At 38.6% G+C, this 23,972-nt stretch overlaps 1 protein-coding gene across 7 annotated transcripts in view; it reads right to left on the bottom strand.

Moving 5' to 3' along the window:
* The window catches only part of axin1 (axin 1), a 164,181-nt gene that overhangs the window by 17,921 nt on the left and 122,288 nt on the right, over nt 1-23,972 (bottom strand). For all 7 annotated transcript variants that reach the window (XM_073060274.1, XM_073060271.1, XM_073060278.1 and 4 more), the window contains exons 5-8: nt 19,921-20,058; nt 12,468-13,015; nt 1,689-1,865; nt 747-992 (exon numbers count right to left, since the gene is read on the bottom strand). In XM_073060274.1, the coding sequence (XP_072916375.1) occupies nt 747-992; nt 1,689-1,865; nt 12,468-13,015; nt 19,921-20,058 (1,109 nt within the window). The remainder of the gene's footprint in view (nt 1-746; nt 993-1,688; nt 1,866-12,467; nt 13,016-19,920; nt 20,059-23,972) is intronic.

Genomic DNA, 23,972 nt, shown 5'->3' with positions numbered 1-23,972 from the left:
ACCAAACAGCTTTTTGTCATTTGTTTAAAGCTAACTATTGCCTGGCAACTTAAAAAAAAATTTAACCTGTGAGGAAAATAATAAAACATTATTAAAAATGGCTAAAGCTAACTACAATAATTCTTACAAAGCAAACAGAAAAAACAAATTTTTGTAACTAGGTTAAAAATTCTAAGCAGCTTATAATTTCTAAATCATCTCTTTCTGGATCTTCCTCTTCCAACAAATTAAAATGAAGTGAAAGATGCAGAACTTTGAAAGTTTAGATAGATGTCTGAAAACTTCACCACAAATCTTAAGAATTTTAAGAAACATTGTAAATGGCAAAATTAATTGCTAATCAGAGCAAAGCTACTCCAAACGAAGTAATTAATATCTGGAATTCTCAAACCAGCAGTGGTTGCTCCAATGGCATCAGTGGAAATAAAAGACCCACAAAATTATGAGGTAATCAATTTTTTAAATTTCCTGAAAATGCACGTTCCTGTTACAAGCTGTAATAATAGATCTTTCCGCACACATATATGACCTAAGCAATCAGATCAAATACATACTTTTATTTTTACAGTCCAGTATTTTTAAAATAAATAGCAATGTAAAATTCATCTTGAACTTCATGTACTAGTTCATAAAGCTAGGAAACTCATTTTAAGTTATCAGATTGATTATAACCTGAAAGTTCAAATAGCTTGTAAGATTTCTTTGGCCAATTAAATCAAATAAAAAATACTGTTAATTTTTCTTACCTTTGCTTGGACTGTAGTTTGCCACTTTTCTTTTCCTCCTCTTCAAGTCGCCTGCGTGCCTCTTCCAGTTGAGTCAAAGGATTAGGTGCTGGGTTGGGTGGCATGGTTGGATCCTGAATGAACGGGTGTGATGGTTGGACTGGATTTCGCAACTGAGCACTGACCCATGGATGAACAGCTCCTGGCCTCTCAATTGAACTTGGTCTGGAAGCATCATGACTAGGTTGTTTCTTGGCACCTATCAAACTGCAAAACACAAAGAGAAACAAGTAATTAGTGCAGGTTTACAAAATTGTTTTATAAACAACAGTTATAAAATGGGAAGCTTTATAAGTGACAATGACAAAGTCATAACCTACAATATGGTGAATTAAAATTACTTTAGAAATAAGGTGGAGACCACATTAACTTTTCTAAAGCAAACAAAATTAGTTTAGCTTGGGGACATATCCACAATCTATGTTAATTGTGTGATTTTTGGATGGGTCCAATTTTGGCATGTGACATGTATTTGAATAGTAAATATGTTCATTAAACAAATGATGCAGGTTAATTGACCATGTCTGAAATAAAATACTATAATTTTTGTTATAAACAAGAGAAAATCTGCAGATGCTGGAAATCCAAGCAACACACACAAAATGCTCGAGGAACTCAGCAGGCCAGGCACCATCTATGGAAAAGGATAGTCTACGTTTTGGGCCGTAACCCAAGGGTATCTTGTATAGTTCTTGTTAACTTCTGTTAACAGAGCAAGAAAATCCCTTCTGTACATGCTTTCATTCATTTGGGGTTCTTTACCTCATGGAAACCTTGGCAGAAAAACAAATTAAAAATCAATTGAAAAGTTATGGCAATAATGGGCAAAGACTATTATGACTTCAAATACATAACGCTGTAGCAGCACTTTACATTAAGGTCAGAAAATCAAAGTTCTCTTACTTATGTGGAGCCTTCTTGTGTCTGTGAATTTCCTTCTCTCCTTCAATTATCCACTGCAGTATCTTCTGATTCCGCTCCATGTCCTCAGGAGGGGCAGGGGTTTCATAGCTCCCAGGGTCTGCTTTTCCTGGGTCAGACTTCTTGGCATTTCGTTTTGACAGTGTGTTGACTTTACTCCTGCACAACAGTATTCAAACAAATCAGTAATTTAGCAAGTCATACAACATCAAGACAATTTGTCACTAAGGACCTATCCATCCACACTCAAGGCACCTTTCAAGCACTTGGCTTTCAGCTTTTTTATGCCACCGCAGTTCAGGAGCTCATCTAAATATTCAAATACAGTGAACTAGAGCAATATGTGCCAGATTCTAAAATGCCTTGATTGAAAAGTTCCTTTTCAAATCCCATCTACATCTTCTACCCTGTATCTTAAACTTATTCCCTCTAAGGAGAGAAGTTTCACTCTATCCTATTCATGCTCCTCAATCAGGTTTCCCTCTTTCCTTCTCCACTCCAAGGAAAACAATCCAAGCTAAACAGTCTCTCCTCAAAGTTAAAATACTCTATCTCAGGCAACACCATCGTGTACCTCTTCTATGTTCCCTTCACTACAATCATATCCATTTTATGGTGGCTACCCGAAATACAAATAACATTTCAGCTGTGACCTTACTAATATATTATATATCAAGATGATAGCTGCCTTGCACATGTTTACGTTTTGGTAATGAAGGCAAATATTCTATATGCCCACTTCACCATCTTATCTATCTATGTTGTTAAATTTATGGATCATTGAACATGTACATCAAGGTATTCCTAGGTTTTACCATCCTTTGTGTATATCTGAACCTTCTACATATAGTATTGCTGCCACAAAACAAAATTATGACATGAGTGATGAAAAACCTATTCTGAGATGGGATCCTATCATGGACCGTGGACTGAGACCGTGGAAAGAGCAGAGAGAGGGGAGTCATGGTTAGGGAGAGGGGATGGAGCAGGAAGCATCAGCGATATTCTGTAATGATCAATAAATCAATTGCTTGAAATCAAATAACCTTGTGAGATAGTCTCAGGATTGGATGTGTCTGCACCACCTCCCCACCACCCTGGCACTCTTTTCTCTGCCACCTGTCCCTACAACCCTCCTGTGGCACTCCACCTCACCATTCAACATCCTAGGCTCCTGCCAGATTTACACACTCAACTCTCCACTCTCTGTTGCCAAATACAGTACTGTGCAGAAGTCTTAGGCACCCTAGCTATATATACTTGCCAAAGACTTTGGCAAAGTACTGTAAATCCTCACAAAATACATGACCACATTTTTTAGGATTAAATATTGCATACCTTTTCTCTGCTCAAGTTTGACTCATTAATTTTGTTCTGTAGCCACTCAAGCAGCACAGTTACCAACTTTGTCGACTTCTGTTGTATTATAACTGTTCAGTTCAAAAACTTCGACTACAATGTACTCAAAAGTCAGAAAATTTATTACACATTTGGTCCATTGTCTCTAAACCATTACAAAAGGTTACCTAGCCTATTCCCATCTTCCTGCATTTGGTCTAAGCCTGTGCAGATAATGGCTCTTAAAAAGAATTAAAAATGTGTACCCAAAATGTGATGAGGGTGTTTGTTTCTTCCAACTGATGAAAACAGTGAGTTCCAGACTTCTACATTCTTAGTGAAGAAATATTTCCTCATCACCCCACCAAGTACTCCCTCTTCTTCTGATCTATCAAAGTCACTCAATTAACTCTACCCTCAGCTATTCTAAAGGCAACCCAAAGACATCCAAACCATCTTAGCTACAATATTCTAAACCCTTGCAACATCCACAAATCTTCTGTATACTCCCAGTGCAAACTCATCTTGCCTAAATTTGATGACAAGAAAAAGTACATAGAACTCAACTAAGGCCTGCTGATTGTTGTACTATTTTACTATAAGTTTTCTTATCCTTGAATGTAATAAATCACCACATTTGTCTCTATGTCCATCTTACTGGCCAGTCCTGCAAACTTTTAGGATCAGTAAATATTTACTCCAAGACCCACTTGATCTTCACAACACAAACCCTCCCATCTACTGCCTAGTTGCATCCCAAATTAATTCAGACATTTCAGTCTAAGTTCCATTTGTAACTTTTCTGCTTAAGTACATCTTCTGGCAGTTCAAAGTTTTCCTTCTCACAGTTAACCGCATGCTTGATTTTTATAAAATCTGCTTACACTTACCTTGACCCTACTTTCATATTTAAACTACAAGTATAAATTACAGAAGGGACAAATACTGTTGAATTTTGTTATCTTGAATGACAATCCATTACAAATCAATCAGTACACTGCTTCCCACCACTAAGCCAATTTGCCATTTTCCCTGGGACCCCATGGACCTGTTCTTTGACCAGTTAACTTGTTGTACTTTGCCAAAAGCCTTGAAAAATCTTTCTAGAGTACATCACATGCCCGATCCTTGTTAGTTCAGGTACAATCTGTTTAACACTTTGTCGCAGACTTCCGCACATTAGAAGTCCATTTGCCACTCATTTAATCTATAGACATTCCTTTCTCAATAAAGGTTAATAGTGGACCTCCAAACTCACTCCAACAATTTGCCCAAAGTTAAACTAGACAATAATTTTTCAGTTTATCCCTTTCTTCACTGTGTGATGAACATTTCAATATTACCAATTCTCCAGTCTTCTGGCACTATTACTAAGGCCAAAGAAAGTTGGAAAACAATCTCTGTATATTTCCTCCTTTACAGCATCTGGACCTAGCAATTTATCCAGTTCAATAATGTGAAATCTTTCAAACACCCTTCAATCATAATTGAAACAATATTTTAATCATAATCAAAACAATACTATATACATCTCCACTGTTGTAACATCAGCATCATGTTCTTTTGAGGATAACTTCAAAGTATTTATTCAGAATTCTTTTGCATCTGCCACCCACATGAATAGGTTATATTTTCTGGTCCCTAATGGGTCCTGCTCTTAACTTAGTTGCCTGCTATAAATTATAAAACATCTTCAGATTCCCTTTGATGCTACATGCCATATTTTTCTATGCCCCCATTTTCTTAATTTCATCCCTACTTTCCTTACTCCTTTCTGATGTATTAACCTTTTGGTATCTACAAAAAAACCCTTTTCGCCTTGCCTTATTCTCTACGCAACTTGATTCCTGAGGACTCTAGATGTGGCAGCTAGCTCTAGCAGAAAGAATAGGCAGAGATACCGGACCAAATTTTTCAAAGTGGCAGGGCAACCTTAAAGAGAACATTAATAAATAGGGTGTATAAAGTGGAATACAAAAGGAGAATGTGTAAATTTATGTATATTACAGTGCAAAATTCATTGCTTACAGAATTGGGGGTGGAGAAAAAAATCTGTGCTTTTGAGAAAAGGAGTTAGGCAGATATTTCAATACACTCAGTGGCCTCTTTATTAGGTACAGGAGTGGAACCCAGTGTGCTCCTCTACCTGTAGCCAATCCACTTCAAAGTTTCACATGTTGTGCATTAGGGGTGTTCTTCTGAATGCCACTATGGTATCATGTGGTTACTTGAGTTATTGTTGCCTTTATGTCAACTTGAACTAGTCTGGCCATTCTGACCTTTCATTACAAGGCATTTTCACCCACAGAACTGCCACTCACTGGATATTTTTATTTTTGCACCATTCTCTGTAAACCAGTGGTTCCCAATGTGGGGCGTACGCCCCACAGGGGGGTAATTTGATTTTTAAGGGGGGCAATTCGAGAATGAGTTATTAACAGTGAATTTTTCTAGTAAGTCTGTGTGAGTATGAGTGTGTGTGTGAGTTAATACATATGTGTATATACAGTATGCATACATAAAAATACTTGTGTGTATGTACATGTGTAATTGCGTATGTACTGTATATATAGTGTATCACCATCATTACAACCATCAAATGGCTTTCATAATTAAATTAATGAATTGACTGATGTAGGAAGGAACGAATGAACAAGTCCAAACGCGTAAGAAACTCGTACGAGGTCGCGCCAATGCTGCTTTTTGCAGTAGCTTTCGGTTCTTGGTGGTGTGAAGGTGTGTACATTGCGTCATCTCTTTTAAACGGTGTATCTGTCTTTGTATGCTGTAGAAACGAATCGGCATTGTTTAATTTATTTATTATTATTATTATTATTTTAATATCACTTAATGTTCTTTTTTTTTTACAATTTCTTAGTAATTGCTTCCTCAGAACTTTAACAGTCCTTTGGTTCTTTTATTTTTCTCTTTCATGAATGCCATGTTCTTTGGAAGCTTGTTTAAACCAAGTTAATGGTCTTTTAGGCTTCCTCCAGGAGAATAGGAGTTCACTTTTTGAATAATAAGAATTATATATCACTACAGGGGGCATCAAGATTTTAGAGGTGATGAGGTGGGGCATGGCCAAAAAAAGGTTGGGAACCACTGCTGTAAACTCTAGAAAGCTGTGTGTGAAAATCCCAGATCAGCAGTTTCTATGATATTCAACCTCCCTGTCTGGCAACAATTATTCCATGGTTAAAGTCACTTAGATCACATTTCTTCACCATTCTGATGTCAGGTCTGAACAACTGAATCTCTTGACCACATGATTTATTGTTTAGATATTTGCATTAACAAGGTGCACAGTTGTACCTAATAAAGTGGCCACTGTGTGTAATTTACAGGGTTGTGTGTAAAGAAAATTAGATTAACATAGTTGCTCTGAAAGTAACCAGCAAAAGCCTTTTTTAAGGAACGGTCAAATGTTGTGACAATTCTAACAATTCTATACTGAATAGAGTTAATAAATGGGCTAGGCCAAATACGTGGGTAAACACAAAGAGAAACTGTAGCTACTGTGAATAAAAAAAAAGAGACAAAAAGGTCAAGCTTGAGACAAACCAGGTGAACTTGATAGACAGGGATGCAAGAGGTGGGCAATTGCACTACTCACTGGGAAAAATTGTCAAGCAGCACTTGAGAGGACATTATGAAGGGCTCATCCAGTGAGAAAATATTGGTTTCAACTCCAAATATCTCTTCCCTTTAAGTTGCTGTTTCCCTTGGGTAAATATGAAATTCTATTCACAGTATAAAAGTATGAATGGGTGTACAAAAACAATAGCAAACTTAATAATGGCCATGAAAATTGATGCAATGCATAAAAATATAGTACCCTCTTGAAATATAGAAACTTAAAAAAAACAAGCAGTGGAGTTTAGATTCAAATTAAATGCATCAATCTACAGAAGTCTTTGGAGTGACAACTATTTTTCAAACACTGCTATCAAACACTACTGATTCTGGATCTAATTTTGAATTCTGCCGATTCCAATTTTGACTCCTACCTTACTATTGTTGTTTAATTTGAAGCAAATTTCCTGCCTGGTATTGAGATAATTTTCAACATCTAGTCTAACCACTGTAAATGAGTTTAATAAATTCTGCCTGCCTCCATTGTTTGGACTATAAAGCACATTTAAGATTCTTTTTCCTTATTGATTGCTGTTTTATGGCAATCTCATGCCACAAACAAGTATACAAAATAAAATTACTGCACACGCTTGAATCCAAAAATCAAACCTGAAAAAGTTTCAAGGTCAAGTTTTCTCCCAGTCCCCCAGTCTTACACAAAAAAGATTGGAAGCATAAAGTTTGATTCTAAAGAATCTACTAGACCAGTTTACAATACAGGTGGCCCCCATTTTTCGAACATTCGCTTTACGACAACTCACTGTTATGAAAGACCTACATTAGTACCTGTTTTTGCTAATCAAAGAGGATTTTCGCTTTTACAAAATAAAAAGACGCCCGCTTTATACGTGTGTTTACCCTGAGAAAGACTACAATGACCGTGAAGCCTTGTGCGGGCAGTTGTTTACGCATGCATATACGTGTATGTGCGTACGCATGCGGACTACACCATACCTACAATATTTCTACTTTATATAGGGTGTATATTTATCATATCATTCCTGCTTTTACTATATGTTAATGTTATTTTAGGTTTTATGTGTTATTTGCTTTGACTTGGTAGGTTATTTTTTGAGTCTGGGAACGCTCAAAAAATTTTCCCAGAGAAGTTAATGGTAATTGCTTCTTCGATATACAACATTTCAGATTACAAACGGTTTCATAGGAACGCTCTACCTTTGGATTGCGGGAGAAACCTGTATACCAAAAAAACCAGTTGCCCTGATAAATAGTGTGATTTTGGACAAGCTACTTACAATGGAAGCCAGCAACCAATGTCCTACATGACAAAACAGTAATGAGAATACTTGATACTGACAGCCAAATTAGTGAGGTGTGATGGCTGAGGTGGGTAATCAGGAACTAATCACAAAGCTGTCACATCCACAGCAGTGGATAATGATAATAAAGAGGAAGAGATTTCAATACTGGAACACAAAAGGAAACATGATCGGAAGTCAGCAGGTTGAGTAGCATCCACTGGGGGAAACAGTTTTCTGCACTTCTGAGTGAGATCCTGCTTCAGGACCAAGGGTGGAGAGGGAAGGTAGATGGTAATAAAAAGAGAGGGAGGGGTGAAGTTGAGAGATAAGGCAAGTGGGTGACTAATGGAAGAAGCAAGCAGTGGAAAATAAAGATTGATGGTGCCTTGTGGTGGAAGGGACGGTGTTAGTGCAGACAGCTGCTGGATGGTGGTGAGGAAACGGCTACACATGTTGAAATATGATATAATAATGAGAACCACTAAGGGTGAGATGAGGGCAGTGGAAACCAGAGGGAAGGAGGGTGGAGATCAGTGGGAGTATGGGGAGCATGTGGTAGAAACCAGAACAGGTAAAGGAACAACTGATAGTGGATTACAGGATGGTAGAGGCAAACATAGGAGGCATGGGTTACATGAAATTGGAAGATTGAATGATTATACTATAGGTTGCACACTATCAAGTAGAATACATGGAATTGTTCTCATCTGTGATGGGCCTAAGCCTAGTAAGGGAGAAGGCAGACCATGTACAGGTTGGTATGGGAAATAAAAAGGAGGGTTGAAATGGTATGCAACCGGGAGCTTGGGATGGCCACTGGAGACACCACACAGGTGCTCTGCACACTGCTCACTTGGACTGCACATGATTTTGCTGGTATAAAGGAGGTTACACATAGGTGGGGGTGGTCAAGGAAATGAAGAAAATTTAGAGAGAGCGGCACAGCAGAAGGGAAGACACATGTCCTGGAAGAGTATTTTAAATGTCCTGAAATGGAAGGTCTTATGTTGAGAACAAATGAAGGTTTTCAAAGCTTGAAAACTTCATTGGACCAGCTGGGAAAATGGGCTGAAAAATGGCAGATGGAGTTTAATGCAGACAAGTGTGAGGTACTGCACTTTGGAAGGACAAACCAAGGTAGAACATACAAATTAAATGGTTGGGCACTGAGGAGTGCAGTAGAACAGAGTGATCTGGGAATACAGATACATAATTCCCTAAAAGTGGCGTCACAGGTAGATAGGGACGTAAAGAGAGTTTTTGGTACATTGGCCTTTATAAATCAAAGTATTGAATATAAGAGTTGGAATGTTATGGTGAGGTTGTATAAGACCTTGGTGAAGCTGAATTTGGAGTATTGTGTGCAGTTTTGGTCACCTAATTACAGGAAGGATATTAATGTTGAAAGATTGCAGAGAAGGTTTACAAGGATGTTGCCGGGACTTGAGAAACTGAGTTACAGAGAAAGGTTGATAAAAACACAAAATGCTGGCAGAACTCAGCAGGCCAGACAGCATCTACGGGAAGAGGTAGTGACGATGTTTCGGGCCGAAACCCCTGCTGAGTTCTGCCAGCATTTTGTGTTTTTATTTATTTCCAGCATCTGTAGATTCACTTGTGTTACAGAGAAAGGTTGAACAGGTTAGGACTTTACTCCCTGGAGCACTGAAGAATGAGGGGAGATTTGATAGAAGTATATAAAATTATGACGGGTATAGATAGAGTGAATGCAAGCAGGCTTTTTCCACTGAGGCTAGGGGAGAAAAAAAACCAGATAACATAGGTTAAGGGTGAAGGGGGAAAAGTTTAAAGGGAACATTTGGGGGGGGGGGGGCTTCTTCACACAGAGAGTGGTGGGAGTGTGGAATGAGCTGCCAGATGAAGTGGTAAATATGGGCTCACTTTTAATATTTAAGAAAAATTTGGACAGGTACATGGATGAGAGGGACATGGAGGGATATAGTCCAGGTGCAGGTCAGTGGGACTAGGCAGAAAAATGGTTCGGCACAGCCAAGAAGGGCCGAAGGGCCTGTATCTATGCTGTAATGTTCTATGGTTCTAAATGCAGTGGAGATAAACTCAGATACAAGAATGGCATCCTTACAAAGAGAGAGTCTGGGAATAGGTGAAGCCTAGATAGCTGTTACGATTCAGTGGTAATTGGCTTCTTGAGATTGAGACAGATCAAGAAAAAGCAGCAAGTGTCAGAAATTGATTTGCATGTTGCTACTGCTGCAGTCAACAGCAATTGAGTTGGTCACCAATCCAATCTGTTGGTCCTAATTGATTGAGGAATGCTTGTGCAAAGCAACTGTACTCATTTTGAATCATTTCAAATTGTTACCATTTGTCTTGAAGCATGAAGTGATTTGAGTAGATCTTGGAATACTGTAAGAAGCTGTCCTTGAGCCTGGTGGTATCAGGCTTTTGCATCTTCTGCCAGATGGAAGTGGGGAGAGAGAAGAGTGAATGTCTGGGGTGGGTGGAGCTTTTGATTGGGCTGACTGCTATAATGAGACACTAAACCTGGTAAGGGAGAAGGCAGACCATGTACAGGTTGGTGTGGGAAATAAAGAGGAGGGTTGAAATGGTATGCAACCAGGAGCTTGGGATGGCCACTAGAGACACTACACAGGTGCTCTGCACACTGCTCACTTGGGCTGCACATGATTTTGCTGTTGTAAAAGAGGTTACACATGGGCAGAGTCCATGAAGGCGAGGCTGGTTTCCGTGAGGTGCTGTTGCCACAACTCTCTACAGCTTCTTGTGGTCACGTGTAGAGCAACTGCCATACCAAACCATTATGCACAGAGACTGGACACTTCCTATGATGTATTGATTAAAATTGGTAAGGGTAGTCAGGGATATACTAAATTTTTTCAGTGTCCTGCCTGAGAAAGTAGAGATGTTGGTGAGCTTTCTTGGCAGTGACATGAACATGGTTGGACCTGAACAGGTTGTTGGTGATATTCTCAACCTCAACACCAATGCCGTAGACAAGAGCATGTGCTTTGCGATGGCTTCCAGGCATCATAAAATGGACTTGACCTCACAATCTACCTTGTTATGATCTTGCACCTATGGCTCACTTGCACTGCACACTCTGTAGCTGTTACACTTTATTCTACATTGCTATTGTTTTACCTTGTACTAACTTAGTAATTTTTAATCTACATGAACAGTATGCAAAACAATCTTTTTACTGTACCTTAGTAAATGTCAAATAACAGAGTAAATTGTGTGAGTGGTAGAAGTGGCAGGGTGGGGACGGGGATCGAAGTTGTTGGGAATAGTTGGTCTCTGGCATGCTCCATGTTGTATGACTTTGATCGAAAGCAAATAAAAAATCCAGAGGAATAAACAAACAATATTGAAACTTGCTTTAACATCATACAAGCAACTGGAGGCAGGGGGCCATAGAACCAGCAGAGAAATCTGCAATCCATATGTATGCTCAGGGTGCAAGTAACAAGACTATTTCAAGCAATTTCTAAGACTTCAAATACTCCCTGCTCTTGTGTAATTTCAATATAAGAATTTCAACATTTCACTTCTTTAATGCCTTTTACATGGTGGATCATGTTGTAACTTCTCTACTCTGCATTCCATTTTCATAAATGTTCTCTCCTGTGCCACATAAGCACCTGTGGACATCAGTCATATACTTCACTTGGGATGAGTCAGAAGGACCAAAACATAATCCTGAATCCTGTATTCATCCAATGAATAATTCTAATTTAGATAATTATGGGGAAATTTGCAGCTGCATTTCCCCTTTTCCCTTTAATATAGTACCGATGTCAACTGCAGCACACCCATTGTTATCCTTATCTTAAAAAGGGACAGTAGAGCTAACAGAAAACAGATTTAAAACCTGGCTTCAAAAGCACATACAATGACTTACTAAACAATTTAGTCAACACAAAAGAGACCACAAATCCATAAGACACATGAGCAGAATTGGGTCATTCAGCCCAATAATATATTATCCCTTGCAATCCCATTCTCCTGCCTTCTCCCTGTAACCTCTGATGCCCTTACTAATCAAGAACCTATCAAATACACCCAGTGACTTGGCCTCCAAAACGGTCTGTGGCAATGGATTCCAGATTCACTACCCTCTGGCTAAAGAAATTCCTCATCTATTCTAAAGGGACATCTTTCCATTCTGAAGCTATGCCTTCTGGTCTTAGACTCCCTTACCATAGGAAAGATCCCCTCTATATCCATTCTATCCCAGCCTTTCAATATTCAATAGAATTCAATGAGATCCACCCCCCCCCCCCCAATTCTTTTAAACAGCGAGTGCAGACCAAGATCCACCAAAACGCTCCTCATATATTGACCCTTTCACTCCTGGGACCATTCTCATGGACTTCCTCTGGACCTTCTCCAATGCAACTCATCCTTTCTTAGATAAGGAGCCCAAAACTGCTCACAATTATCCAAGTGCAGTCTTGACTTATAATGCCTGATAAAGCCTCAGCATTGTAACATTCATATAAAAGCTCATGATTTTACTTACGCATAATTCAAAGACTCCAATGGATTAGGTACCATGCTCATGCTTTCAGGATAATTCCGCGTTTTTGTTGCATAGTGGTGTGAGTCAGCATTCCAGAAATTACTCTGGACCCTTTGTGTGGCTTCTGCCTCAATTTGTTCTTTTGGTTTCATCCCATTGTGATGATGGATGTGATGGTAAACATGCTTGTGATGGTAGAGGTTGGGAGACTCAACTTTCACACCAGTCTTGGACATGTGTTTATGACTTGAAGGTAACAACGACCCAGCTAACCCTGTCTTTCCACTGGATAAGCCGTCAGGAGAGCGGGACTTTGGAGAATGCCGTCCAGGTCCTGGAGACTGGCAACCTGGAGTCTTCATCACACGCTGGACATGTTCATCAAGAATAGATTCTGGATTTTCCTCATGAGCATCGCGCATCTGCAACCCACCAGAGCCCATCTCAGAGTAACGAGAGTTGAAGTGGTGCATAGCCTGAGCAGGTGGAAGTTTGTGGCTAACAGCAGAGGGACCTGATGAAACATCTGCATCCTCTCCTTCTTCTTCCTGTAAAAGAATTGCAGGATTAATATAATTAATATAGATCCCTGTGCTGATTAGTGTTTAAATATTGCAAAAATGATTTTATTTATCTCAACTGCATAGGCTTAAAGCAGTTTAATATTTCCAATAGTTAGACTTTATAAATCAGTTTTGATTTATATTAGATCCAAGTTTAATCCGTTCAAGCTGTCATGATAAGGTAATAAAGCCATTGGCTAAATACTGTTCCTGCAATTCCTTTGCCATCTCTTAAAATAAACAATACTCTAGGAATTTCCACATAATACAAAACTGTAAGATAGGCATACATTTATTTCACCGTCTTGATCAATAATTAAGATGTCTACCAAAACTAACAAATGCTTAACATTTTGGCTATATAACTACTAACAGTTAATTAATTTTTACAATTGTTAGCACTGAGTTTTAAATTAAACCTGTGTAAGAGTAAAACCCGTCCATTGCTGCAAACATTAATGATAACCAGTGGGTGCAGAAATATTAAATACTAAATTGCAGAATTATCTTCTGATCTTATATCAAATGTACCTAAATCTTGATCTTGGTATTCAGGAGAATTTACTTAATACGTTGATTTATCAGGTAATGAAATTAATCAGCAATACAAACTGAAGTACAAACAGACAATATTTAAATTTTAACATAAAATAGCAGGTTCAACAAAATCACATTTCCCCAAGGAATTTTGTTTCAATTTCCTCCCCATGCCAGGGAGTAATGCAATCTGATTAATTTATTGAAACCTGAATATCACTGGTAAGACCAATGTTTACTGTTCAGATCTTGAACAAGCTGAAGAGTTAAAAATGTGCAGATATTAAAAGACTGAAATAAAATTACTAGAAACACTCAAGGTAGAAAGCACAGACTGAAAATTAAACAATTATGCTTCAGGTCAAAGACTCATCGCTGGGTCTAGGAAAGTGGGAACACTCATTAAGTTGCATAGAAGTTAAAGGAGAGATGAATAGGACCGAGGGAATAGCTCTGAAAGGGTGAGCCAAAGGTTGTTTGCTGAAGAACAGTCAGTACTTGACAAGTTAATGGCAACAGTCAGGGAAGGAGAAATAAAGGAAATGTATATGATATGCAGAACTTTAGGAAGTACTCAGTCATGCCAGTGCAGAGAGAAACATCTGAGAACTTGTTCTCTAATTACAATCGGAACTGGCAAGTTAGCTGGTGCTGATGAATATTATGTTGAGCTAGAAGTCTGCAACATGCCCAGATAGAAAGCAAGGTGCATTTCCTCAAGCTTATACTAGACATCGTTTTCACACTACCAGAGACCAAAGACAGGTGGGTCAGAGTGGGCTATGATAGAATATTAAAGTTGAAACTTGAAATTCAAAGTTGGATTTCAGCAGTTGCATAATCTATTCTTGGTTTCTCTTGTGTAGACATCACCACACAAAGCATCAGATGCACTACAGTAGACAGGAAAAGCAAGTTAATCTATGGTTTGCTTTGAAGGGCTGTTTGTGTTTCTGGATGGAGAGAGGTCAGCCTGTTGCATGGGAAAATAATAGGAAAGCTAGTGGTGGGAAACTAAAGAAATTTAAAGGAAAAGCAGAAAGGGGAGGGTGAATATCTGGTGGAATCTCAATGATTCTTTTCCACTTGGAATCTTTAACTACTTCCCTCTCCATCATACAAGGATCCTAAAGTCCCTTCCCAGACATTGTATCTTAGACTTGAATTATTAAGTCTATTTCACTCAATGTTGTTTGACCAAGTGAGTTTTCAGCATTATATTCTTATCCTTGAGGTGGTGAACTGCCCTCTTTTGAGTCACTGCAGTCTTCCTAATGAGAGCTCTATACATTCTGTTGGCTAGAGTGCTCCAGAGTCTAGAAACACAGAAAACTTACAGCAAAATACAGGCCCTTTGGCCCACAAAGCTGTGCCGAACAAGTCCTTCCTATAGAAATTACCTAGGGTTACCCATAACCCTCTATTTTTCTAAGCCCCATGTACCTATCCAGGAGTCTCTTAAAAGACCCTATCGTATCTACCTCCATCACCGCTGCCGGCAGCCCATCCCATGCATTCACCACTCTCTGCGTAAAAAAACTTAACCGACATCTCCTCTGTACCTACTTCCAAGCACCTTAAAACTGTACCCTCTCATGCTAGCCATTTCAGCCCTGGGAAAAAGCCTCTGACTATCCACACGATCAATGCCTCTCATCATCTTATAAACCTCTATCAGGTTACCTCATTCTCTGTCACTCAGTGGAGAAAAGGCTGAGTTCACTCAACCTATTCTCATAAGACATGCTTCCCAATCCAGGCAACATCCTTGTGAATCTTCTCTGCACCCTCTCTGTGGTTTCCACATCCTTCCTGTAGTGTGGTGACCAAAACTGAGCACAGTACTTCAAGTGGGGTCTGACCAGGGTCCTGTATAGCTGCAACATTATCTCTTGGCTTCTAAATTCATTCCCCCGATTGATGAAGGTCAATGCACCATACGTCTTCTTAACCACAGAGTCAACCTGTATAGAAGTTTTGAGTGTCCTATGGACTCTGACCCTAGGATCCCTCTGATCCTCCACACTGCCAAGAGTCTTATCATTAATACTATATTCTGCCATCATATTTGACCTACCAAAATGAACCACCTCACACTTACCTGGGTTGAACTCCATCTGCCATTTCTCAGCCCAGTTTTGCATACTATCAATGTCCCGCTGTAACCTCTAGACAGCCCTCCACACTATCCACAACACCCCCAATCTTTGTGTCATCAGCAAATTTACTTACCCATTCCTCCACTTCCTCATCTAGGTCATTTATAAAAATCACGAAGAGTAAGGGTCCCAGAACAGATCCCTGGGGCACACCACTGGTCACCGACCTCCATGCAGAATATGACCCATCTACAACCACTCTTTGCCTTCTGTGGGCAAGCCAGTTCTGGATCCACAATACAATGCCCCCTTGGATCCCTTGCCTCCTTACTTTCTCAATAAGCCTTACATGGGGTATCTTATCAAATGCCTTGCTGAAATCCATATACACTACATCTACTGCTCTACCCTCATCAATGTGTTTAGTCACATCCTCAAAAATTCAATCAGGCTCGTAAGGCACGATCTGCCTCTGACAAAGCCATACTGACTATTCCTAATCATATTATGCCTCTGCAAATGTTCATAAATCCTGCCTCTCAGGATCTTTTCCATCAACTTACCACCCATTGAATTAAGACTCACTGGTCTATCATTTCCTGGGCTTTCTCTACTCCCTTTATTGAATAAGGGAACAACATCCGCAACCCTCAAATCCTCCGGAACCTCTCCCGTCTCCATTGATGCTGCAAAGATCATCGCCAGAGGCTCAGCAATCTCCTCACCTGCCTCCCACAGTAGCCTGGGGTATATCTTGTCCGGTCCCGGTGACTTATCCAACTTGATGCTTTCCAAAAGCTCCAGCACATCCTCTTTCTTAATATCTATATGCTCAAGCTTTTCAGTCTGCTGTAAGTCGTCCCTACAATTGCCAAGATCTTTTTCCGTAGTGAATACTGAATACTAGGTCTAGACCTAGTAATTTAAGGGAAGACTTGGAAGAAGTCTTGCTGTTGGCAGTGTTCCTCTGCAACTGCCACCTTGTTCTTTTAGTGAAGGTGGTGTGAGAGTAATCCAAGCAAAGCAATTTGTGGATGTACACATAACAACTTCTGTGTATCTGGGCCGGTCTGACCTGGAGTAATGCTTAGAGCATTGTTGGAGTTACATTCATAGGACAAGCTGAAAGTATTTCAATGCACTGACTTGTTCATATTAAAGAGGCTTTAGGGCAATACAAGGTAAATTACTCTCCACAGACATCACTGACATGCTGGTGTGACCACAATATTTATGTGACTGGTCCAGTTACAGTTCTAGTTAATGAGAAACCTTGGAATGTTGAGGGTGGTGACTTAATGGTTATGGCACTGAATGTCAAGGACAAATGACTGTGATTTAATCCTCTTGATGAAGTTGTTTACTGTCTGGTACTTGTGACAAAATGTTATTCACCATTCACAAAACCACATCCAAGTATTTGTCTCTGCTAACCAAACACTAAGTTCTGGCCTGCAGAATTGAACATTGTCCTCATTTCCTAGATTATGAAAAAAGATCATTGAAGTAAAAAAAATAGGAGGATCTCAGGTACAGCATTGAGACTGCCAGCTACGTTTGTGGTTTGGTGCTCTCAGAGTGTGCAAGGAAATTTAAATGGCTGAAGATCAGTTTCTGTGATGGCAAGAATTTTTGGAGGAAGGAGAGATCATCAGCTTAGAACATCTAGGTGAATACAATTGTGAATGCTTCAGGTTCATCTTTAGCATTCATATGTTGAACCTCATCATCCTAAAGATGAGGATAATCTTGGAGTTTCCTCTTTTCATTAGTTATTCAGTTGGCCTTCACCATTCATGATAGGATGTAACAGGATTGCAAAGCTGTGATTTAATTCATTGGCTGGTTTGTGCTGCAGCAGTTTCAACAGGTTAGCACTTCATTTTAGGTACGCCCAAGTATATTCCTGGCATGCCCTTCTGTGGTTATTAATATGGGAGTGTAAGGGTAAGAACAAAAATGATGGGCTAGGAGTTTAGATAGCACTGGCATACATTACTGCTGTTACTGATGGCGCTCAACACCTCTTAGATGCCAGTTTGAGCTGCTAATTACCTCATTTGCTATAATTTATGAACAGAATATTGCAGAAATTCTACAATGTAAAGTCAAAACACTTGCATTATAAAGCTCAAAGGATCTAATAATTGAATGACAAAAAGTTTTCATGCATGTGTATTTTCCATACAACTCAAGTGAATTGATTGGGACAAAAAGAATAGGACAGTAACGTGACTGAATAAGCTGTGTCAAATTACTGAATTCCACCTGCAGGTGGCACTACTGAATTGGCTTTGAAATTATGGAACTACTTGAGACAAGCTTTGCATCTCTGCGGCTAGGTGTTCTTCAAAACTTTGCAAAATAAGTTGCTTATGCCTTGTAGCTACTTTCCAGTCAAAGAGAAGTGATAATGAGCATAGATTATCTATGCAAATATTAACACATCAAATACAAATTGGAAGATAATAGTTAAACCAACTCTCCACCCCCCAAAATGGAAACTGTCAATCTTCAAAGCTATTTTCTACATTGCTTCTTTTGCTTACATTAATTTTGGCAAGTCTCCATCTGTATTAATTTTCTTTAGATATTCAGCAAGTTAACCTTTTCCTTCCGCTTTCAAGATACCAACATCACGAGCTCCTTTCTGCTACACTCACTTTCTAACTGTAAAGACAATTTTGATGTACCTTAAAAATTTCTTATGCTCTTTGCTGTTACTTGCATCCCCCCAGTCAACTGGATCACTAAGTATCTTTTGTCAGTGTTATGCTGTATAGTTTTATGTTTTAACAGGGCATTTAAAAAAATATTAACATCAAGTCTAGCTCTGCCTCTTAATTCTATGGTATGATAAATAACGTTTGTACAATTTTCTCGGGTGTTTTATCTGAAAGAAACTGGCCCACATTTGTTGCTGATAGGCTCCATTTCATTCACAGTCAGCTTTTCCTCTATCTAAAATCTTACAAATGGTTTTGCATTACTTCCTTTCATGTATCATATTGTATGTGACTATGATTACTGCCAGATGATGCCTATGCACGTTAGACAAAATTTGGCTCATGACCATGTATTCCTTTTGTTCTAGAACATAGAGGTAAAACTCTGATAATTTGTCAGGAGATGCTTGTTGCTCTTGTTTTCAATGCATCAGGTAGGCTGGAAAATTCTGTTCTGCAAAATTTAAAAAAAATTGAATTCAATATTGGGATATTAAAAGGAATTTCCTTGGCTGCTAGAGTCTAGGGAAAACACTCTCTGGTCACGCCAAACTTGTGAGACTGAGAAGACTCTCCCACCCCAAGCCTCGGTTTGTGTGGATGCTGTCACTCTGTTACAAATTAGTGCCACAAAATAAGAGATAGTACACTGCATATGATTAAAGGAATTATATTTATATATTTACTTAACTAAAGGGTTAGTAAAGAAAAACAAAAAGAAATGGCCTATTTAATTACACAGTCAAATGTGCACAAGTTGGAGCTCATCTCGAACTTTTCTGTCACTCATGCGCTGGGCCCTCGGTCAGCATGAAAGCACACATCACCTTGCAAACTTCACTCGAACAACGTGTCTCCCACCAGGTTGTATCCTATGACTGGCTCTTCCCGGCATCTTCTCCTCATCTCCCGCCAAACTAAAACAACCCCCCCAAGAACAACCTTAGTGACCCTCACCAAGAAAATCTCCCCCCTAATTCTACCATCCAAATTGGATGGCACATATTCCTCATCATCCCTTATCTTCAACAATAACCCAAACAAGCTGACAGAAGAACAGACTGCTCTTAAAGAACTGCTAAATGAAATACACGCAGCATAACTGTAAAAATATGAACCAGGGCGTTACACATACAATAGCCCAGAAAGTCTGCCAGTGTGGCACTAAATTCTTAATTGTGGTGGATTATCAGTTCTTCGACGGAAACTGGATGCAGTTTCAATTTCATAATGTAAACAAAAATTATGGACAAGTTTCAGCGCAGACATTTAAAAAATAAATCCACACAGGCCAGATGACTGAATTCCCCAAGTGTGGCAAGTAAGCATCAGTTCAAAGTTAATGACAAATATATTAATGTGCTTTATGGATAGATTTAGCATTAGTTTCCTGTTGCATGTATTACTATTTTACACAAAATTAGACAAGTAAAATACCAAATACTGCCTTATATTTAAAGCAGAATAAATATCTTAACTGATCAGATCATAGGTAACACGTTACAGTCTACATTAATGTGAAACATACCGCTCTCACACGTTTAAGACGTTCTTCCAATTTCTCCTCTGCCTCTCGCTCTCGCAGTACACTCTCCAGCCGACTAATTAGTGCTGCCGCAAACTTTTCTGGTTCAACATGGATATCCTTTGGCATCCGATACGTGCGCTAGGCAAATCAAGAGACAGGTCAAAAAAGTGCAAGCAAATCTGTGAAATCATTTCATGTTCTACTCATGCATAAATTGCTACAAGTAAATTTCAACTTACTTTAAAGTAAAAATAAAAAAGTTAATCTTTAGTTTTAAAACCAGCTATCAACAAATCAAATAACCATCAATTAAAACATTCTCTTACTTGCACTTTAAATTCAGCAAGTAGATGTTTAATATAGTGGTCAAATAATTGGATGACAGTAAATGAGAAGGTTCCATGGATTTAAAGACAGAAATTAAGATACCAGAGAATATCTGGGCAAAAAAAAAGAACAAATGAGCTCAACAAGAGGAGCTAAACTGAATGTAGAGCAGCATATTTGCTCCAAAATCCCCAAGCATATATCCAAACTTATACAGTTTTTTCGAACATGGCTTGTTTGAATCCCTCCACCCACATTATCACAAGTATTAAAGCCACCTTAGACTATCACAAAGTTGATCCCTCCCTTTTCCATCCTTCTTCCTCCTTGGCAATTTTTGACAGTGAGTCTCCAATATCTATCCATTTAGAAAGGAGCAGATGCATCATTCCATTCTAATGCCCAATCATGACCAAGGAATCATCTTCAATAGTTTCCCCTTCATCTCATACATTGTTAACTCTCATTTCTCTTCAGAGATACCACATGACTTGCTGAGTATTTCTAGCATTTTCTGTTCTTATTTTAGATTTGCAGCATCTGCAGTATTTTACTTTTGTTTGTCTGGAAAATTTTTGTTGGCAAGATGAACTAAAAGGTTTCATTTAATCCATCTGGGGAAGAGAATTCCAGATTTCTTCTTTGAAACCCACACAAGTACTGAATAAAGCACATTTTTGTAAAGTTCAAAGTTTAACATCAGTGAGAATGTTTGTGGCAGAAATGGATCCCAAGATATATTACCCGTTTTCCATTTGACTTGCGCAGTCTGCTCCATTGCCATATTAAATAGTTGAAACCGGAACAATTTTGTTAATGAGGTCACATTGCTCAAATGTCCCTCTTAGTAACAAGACAAGAATATGATTCCTAGCAGATGGAGTGGTAGGGAAAAAAAGAGTAAATAACAGGCTACTGAATCAAACCAAGTCAAAATGTTTTTTAAAAAAATGAAAAGTGAAACATTTTTGGCAAATTTACTCGAGTTCTTTGATGATGTAATAAGCAGAGCTGATACAGCCAAACTATAGTATTTGAACCCTAATGTGACAAAGTGTCACATTTAAGGTAACTGCACAAAAGCTCAGAACTTCAGGGAAAGTGCGTTAGCATGACTATAGACTGGTTATCTCACAGAAAATAAAAACTGTATAAACAGGTCTTTTTCAGGCTGTAAGAGTAACTAGAGGAATGTCCCAATGATCAGTTTCTGGCCACCAATTATTGACTGTTTATGCAGATAAACTGGAGATGGGGACAGAGTGTAAGATGTCTAAGATTGCCAAATAGTGACATAGATGGGCATGTTACAATAAGGATATTTGGACTCTGCAAAATGATAAGATAGGTTGATAGTGGGGATGAAAACCTGGCAAAAGGAATTTAATGCAGTGAAGTGGTGTCATGCACTTCAGTAAGAGGAATCAAAAAACAATTTCAACGAGTACAGAGGGATTGTGATGTCTTTGTGCATGAAACACAATGTTAGCAGGTGAATGCAGCAAGTAATTCACAGGAAAATTGATGACTGGAGTTTAGAAATAGATGTGAATTGATCCCCTTAAGATCCAGGAGATCCACTAGTCTGATTTGTGGGCACAAGGGAGTTGTTCTATCATCAGAAGGTACAGAAGCTGGTTCTGTAGGTTTTAGAGCTTAGAAGAAATGAGTGATTTTATTTAAACAAAGAGCCCTAAAGAGGCACAACAGATAGGTGGTCAGATGGTTCCACTGGTGGGAAAGTGTTGAGAAAATGTATTTACTATATAGAATGGTCATTTAAAACTGATGTATGTAAGAATTTCTTCTCACAATGTGTGATTACTCCTTGGAATTCTCTAGCTCAGAGGGCAGCAGAGGCTGGTATTTAAAGAGGGTATAGATAAATATTTGAATGATTGGGAAATTGAGGACTGCTTGCAACTGGCACAGAAAAATGGGAGTCCTGGGTCTTATCAGCTGTGATCACATTAAGCAACAGCAACATTTCTCGCATTGTTCTGTTCTAAGCAAAGAGTCAGAATAGGTTTATACAAACATTGACTTGTTTGAATACATGTATAGAATGAACCAGAAATAGAGACAGACTCTGTGAACTCTAGAGACTGCTTAGGTATTCTCTTTCTCACCCATTTTCACATCCAATTCTGCCAGATACCTCCCCCACCAACTCCCAAGTTCCTCTGGGGTGCTAAAGTCTGACTACACTTAATTCTTTTTCCATCTCACTCCTAAATGGACACATCCCAGTTCCAGATTTGTCCAAATTGGGAAAGAACTGCTCTATCTTCAGGATCCTTTTCAGACTCGTATTCATCTACATGAGAATTTAGGCCAACTTAATCCCACTAGGCTTAAGGACAGCTTCTATCCTGCTGTTATAAAACTGACACCTCTTAAAAGATACGATGGACTCATGATTTCACAATCCACATTGGCATGCTTCTTGCAAGTTACTGTCTGCCTACATTGCACTTTCTCTAACAATCTCTGGGGCAATATAAATCTCCTCTCCTGCATGCACAGGCCTAATTTGCAAACTTGGTTCCACCAAAATCCTGTGTAATTGCCTGTATGTATGTTTGATCCACTATTTTACACATTTCAACACTTAAAGAGTTGCTATGAAGAGATATTTAATGGCTTGATGCCTCACCACAGGACAGAGGCCTGGTTGGCACTGGGGTTTTCTTGCAAATAATCAACTAAACTGCAGCAGCTTTGGATCTTGGAAATTGATATGTTCAGCAAGATCAAGGTGAAGACCAATATGTGGACTGTATCTTAATCTAAATAAAACCAGTATTTTGAAAAAGAATGGTCAATGATCATAGTCCTATTCCAAAGGATTGTAGTTCAGAACAGCAATAAAGGCAAACTAGTTTTAATTCTGCAGTCCAATGTTAGATGCACCATGAATGCAAGGCATATTTTACTAGATATATAATACTGCAATTTTATTAATAGATTTATGCATAGATTTTTTTTATTAGAAATGCAATTCAAAAGGTAGATAGGCATGAAAATGTCAATCTAATTTCAAAGCTACATCTTGGCGTCAGATTCATTTCTTTTTAGCTGAACCAAGATCACCAAATTGTAACAAATTTTCACAAGCAGGAAAAAATCATTTTAATAAAATGTACTGCTGGGCATTTAAGTGAAAAATATTACAGTTGTATGATAACTTCAGCTGACATATCCAGGTATGGCCTTAAAGAAAAAAAATTAAATCATTCTATTTGTTCAAGTCCAGTTAAAATATGCTGCATGAACCATAAGTTTTCAACAAAATTTTTCTACAAAGATGTAATAAAGACTGTGGCAACAAATTTAGGAAATTCAATTTGCACATTATGTAAAGTGTACAAAATTATTCCAAAAAGCTGTAAATTGTTTGCCAAATGCATTGAGCTGAACAAGCTAACCCGGACAATCAAATTCCTTCTTTCAAAACATACAAAACAATTGCAGCAACTTTAAATTACCGCAATTTAAGAACAATTAATAGAAGGGCTGCCTGAGGCATTCATTGATGACTGAATTCCAAAATATACTACATATTCAATGGCAAGAAAAAGTAAACGAACATCTATGTGGGTCATGTTGGAACAATCCATAATCGTGCTCTCAAAAATAAGCATTGCCATAAATCCATTGTGAAATAAAAAATACACATATTTCAATGTACAAAATGCAGCAATATTTTTCTTCTGTTCCAAGTG

The sequence above is a fragment of the Hemitrygon akajei genome, chromosome 11, assembly GCF_048418815.1.
Source record: "Hemitrygon akajei chromosome 11, sHemAka1.3, whole genome shotgun sequence".
Lineage (NCBI taxonomy): Eukaryota > Metazoa > Chordata > Chondrichthyes > Myliobatiformes > Dasyatidae > Hemitrygon > Hemitrygon akajei.
Note: the sequence above shows the minus strand (reverse complement) of the source record. Positions and strands in the feature narration are given on the sequence as shown.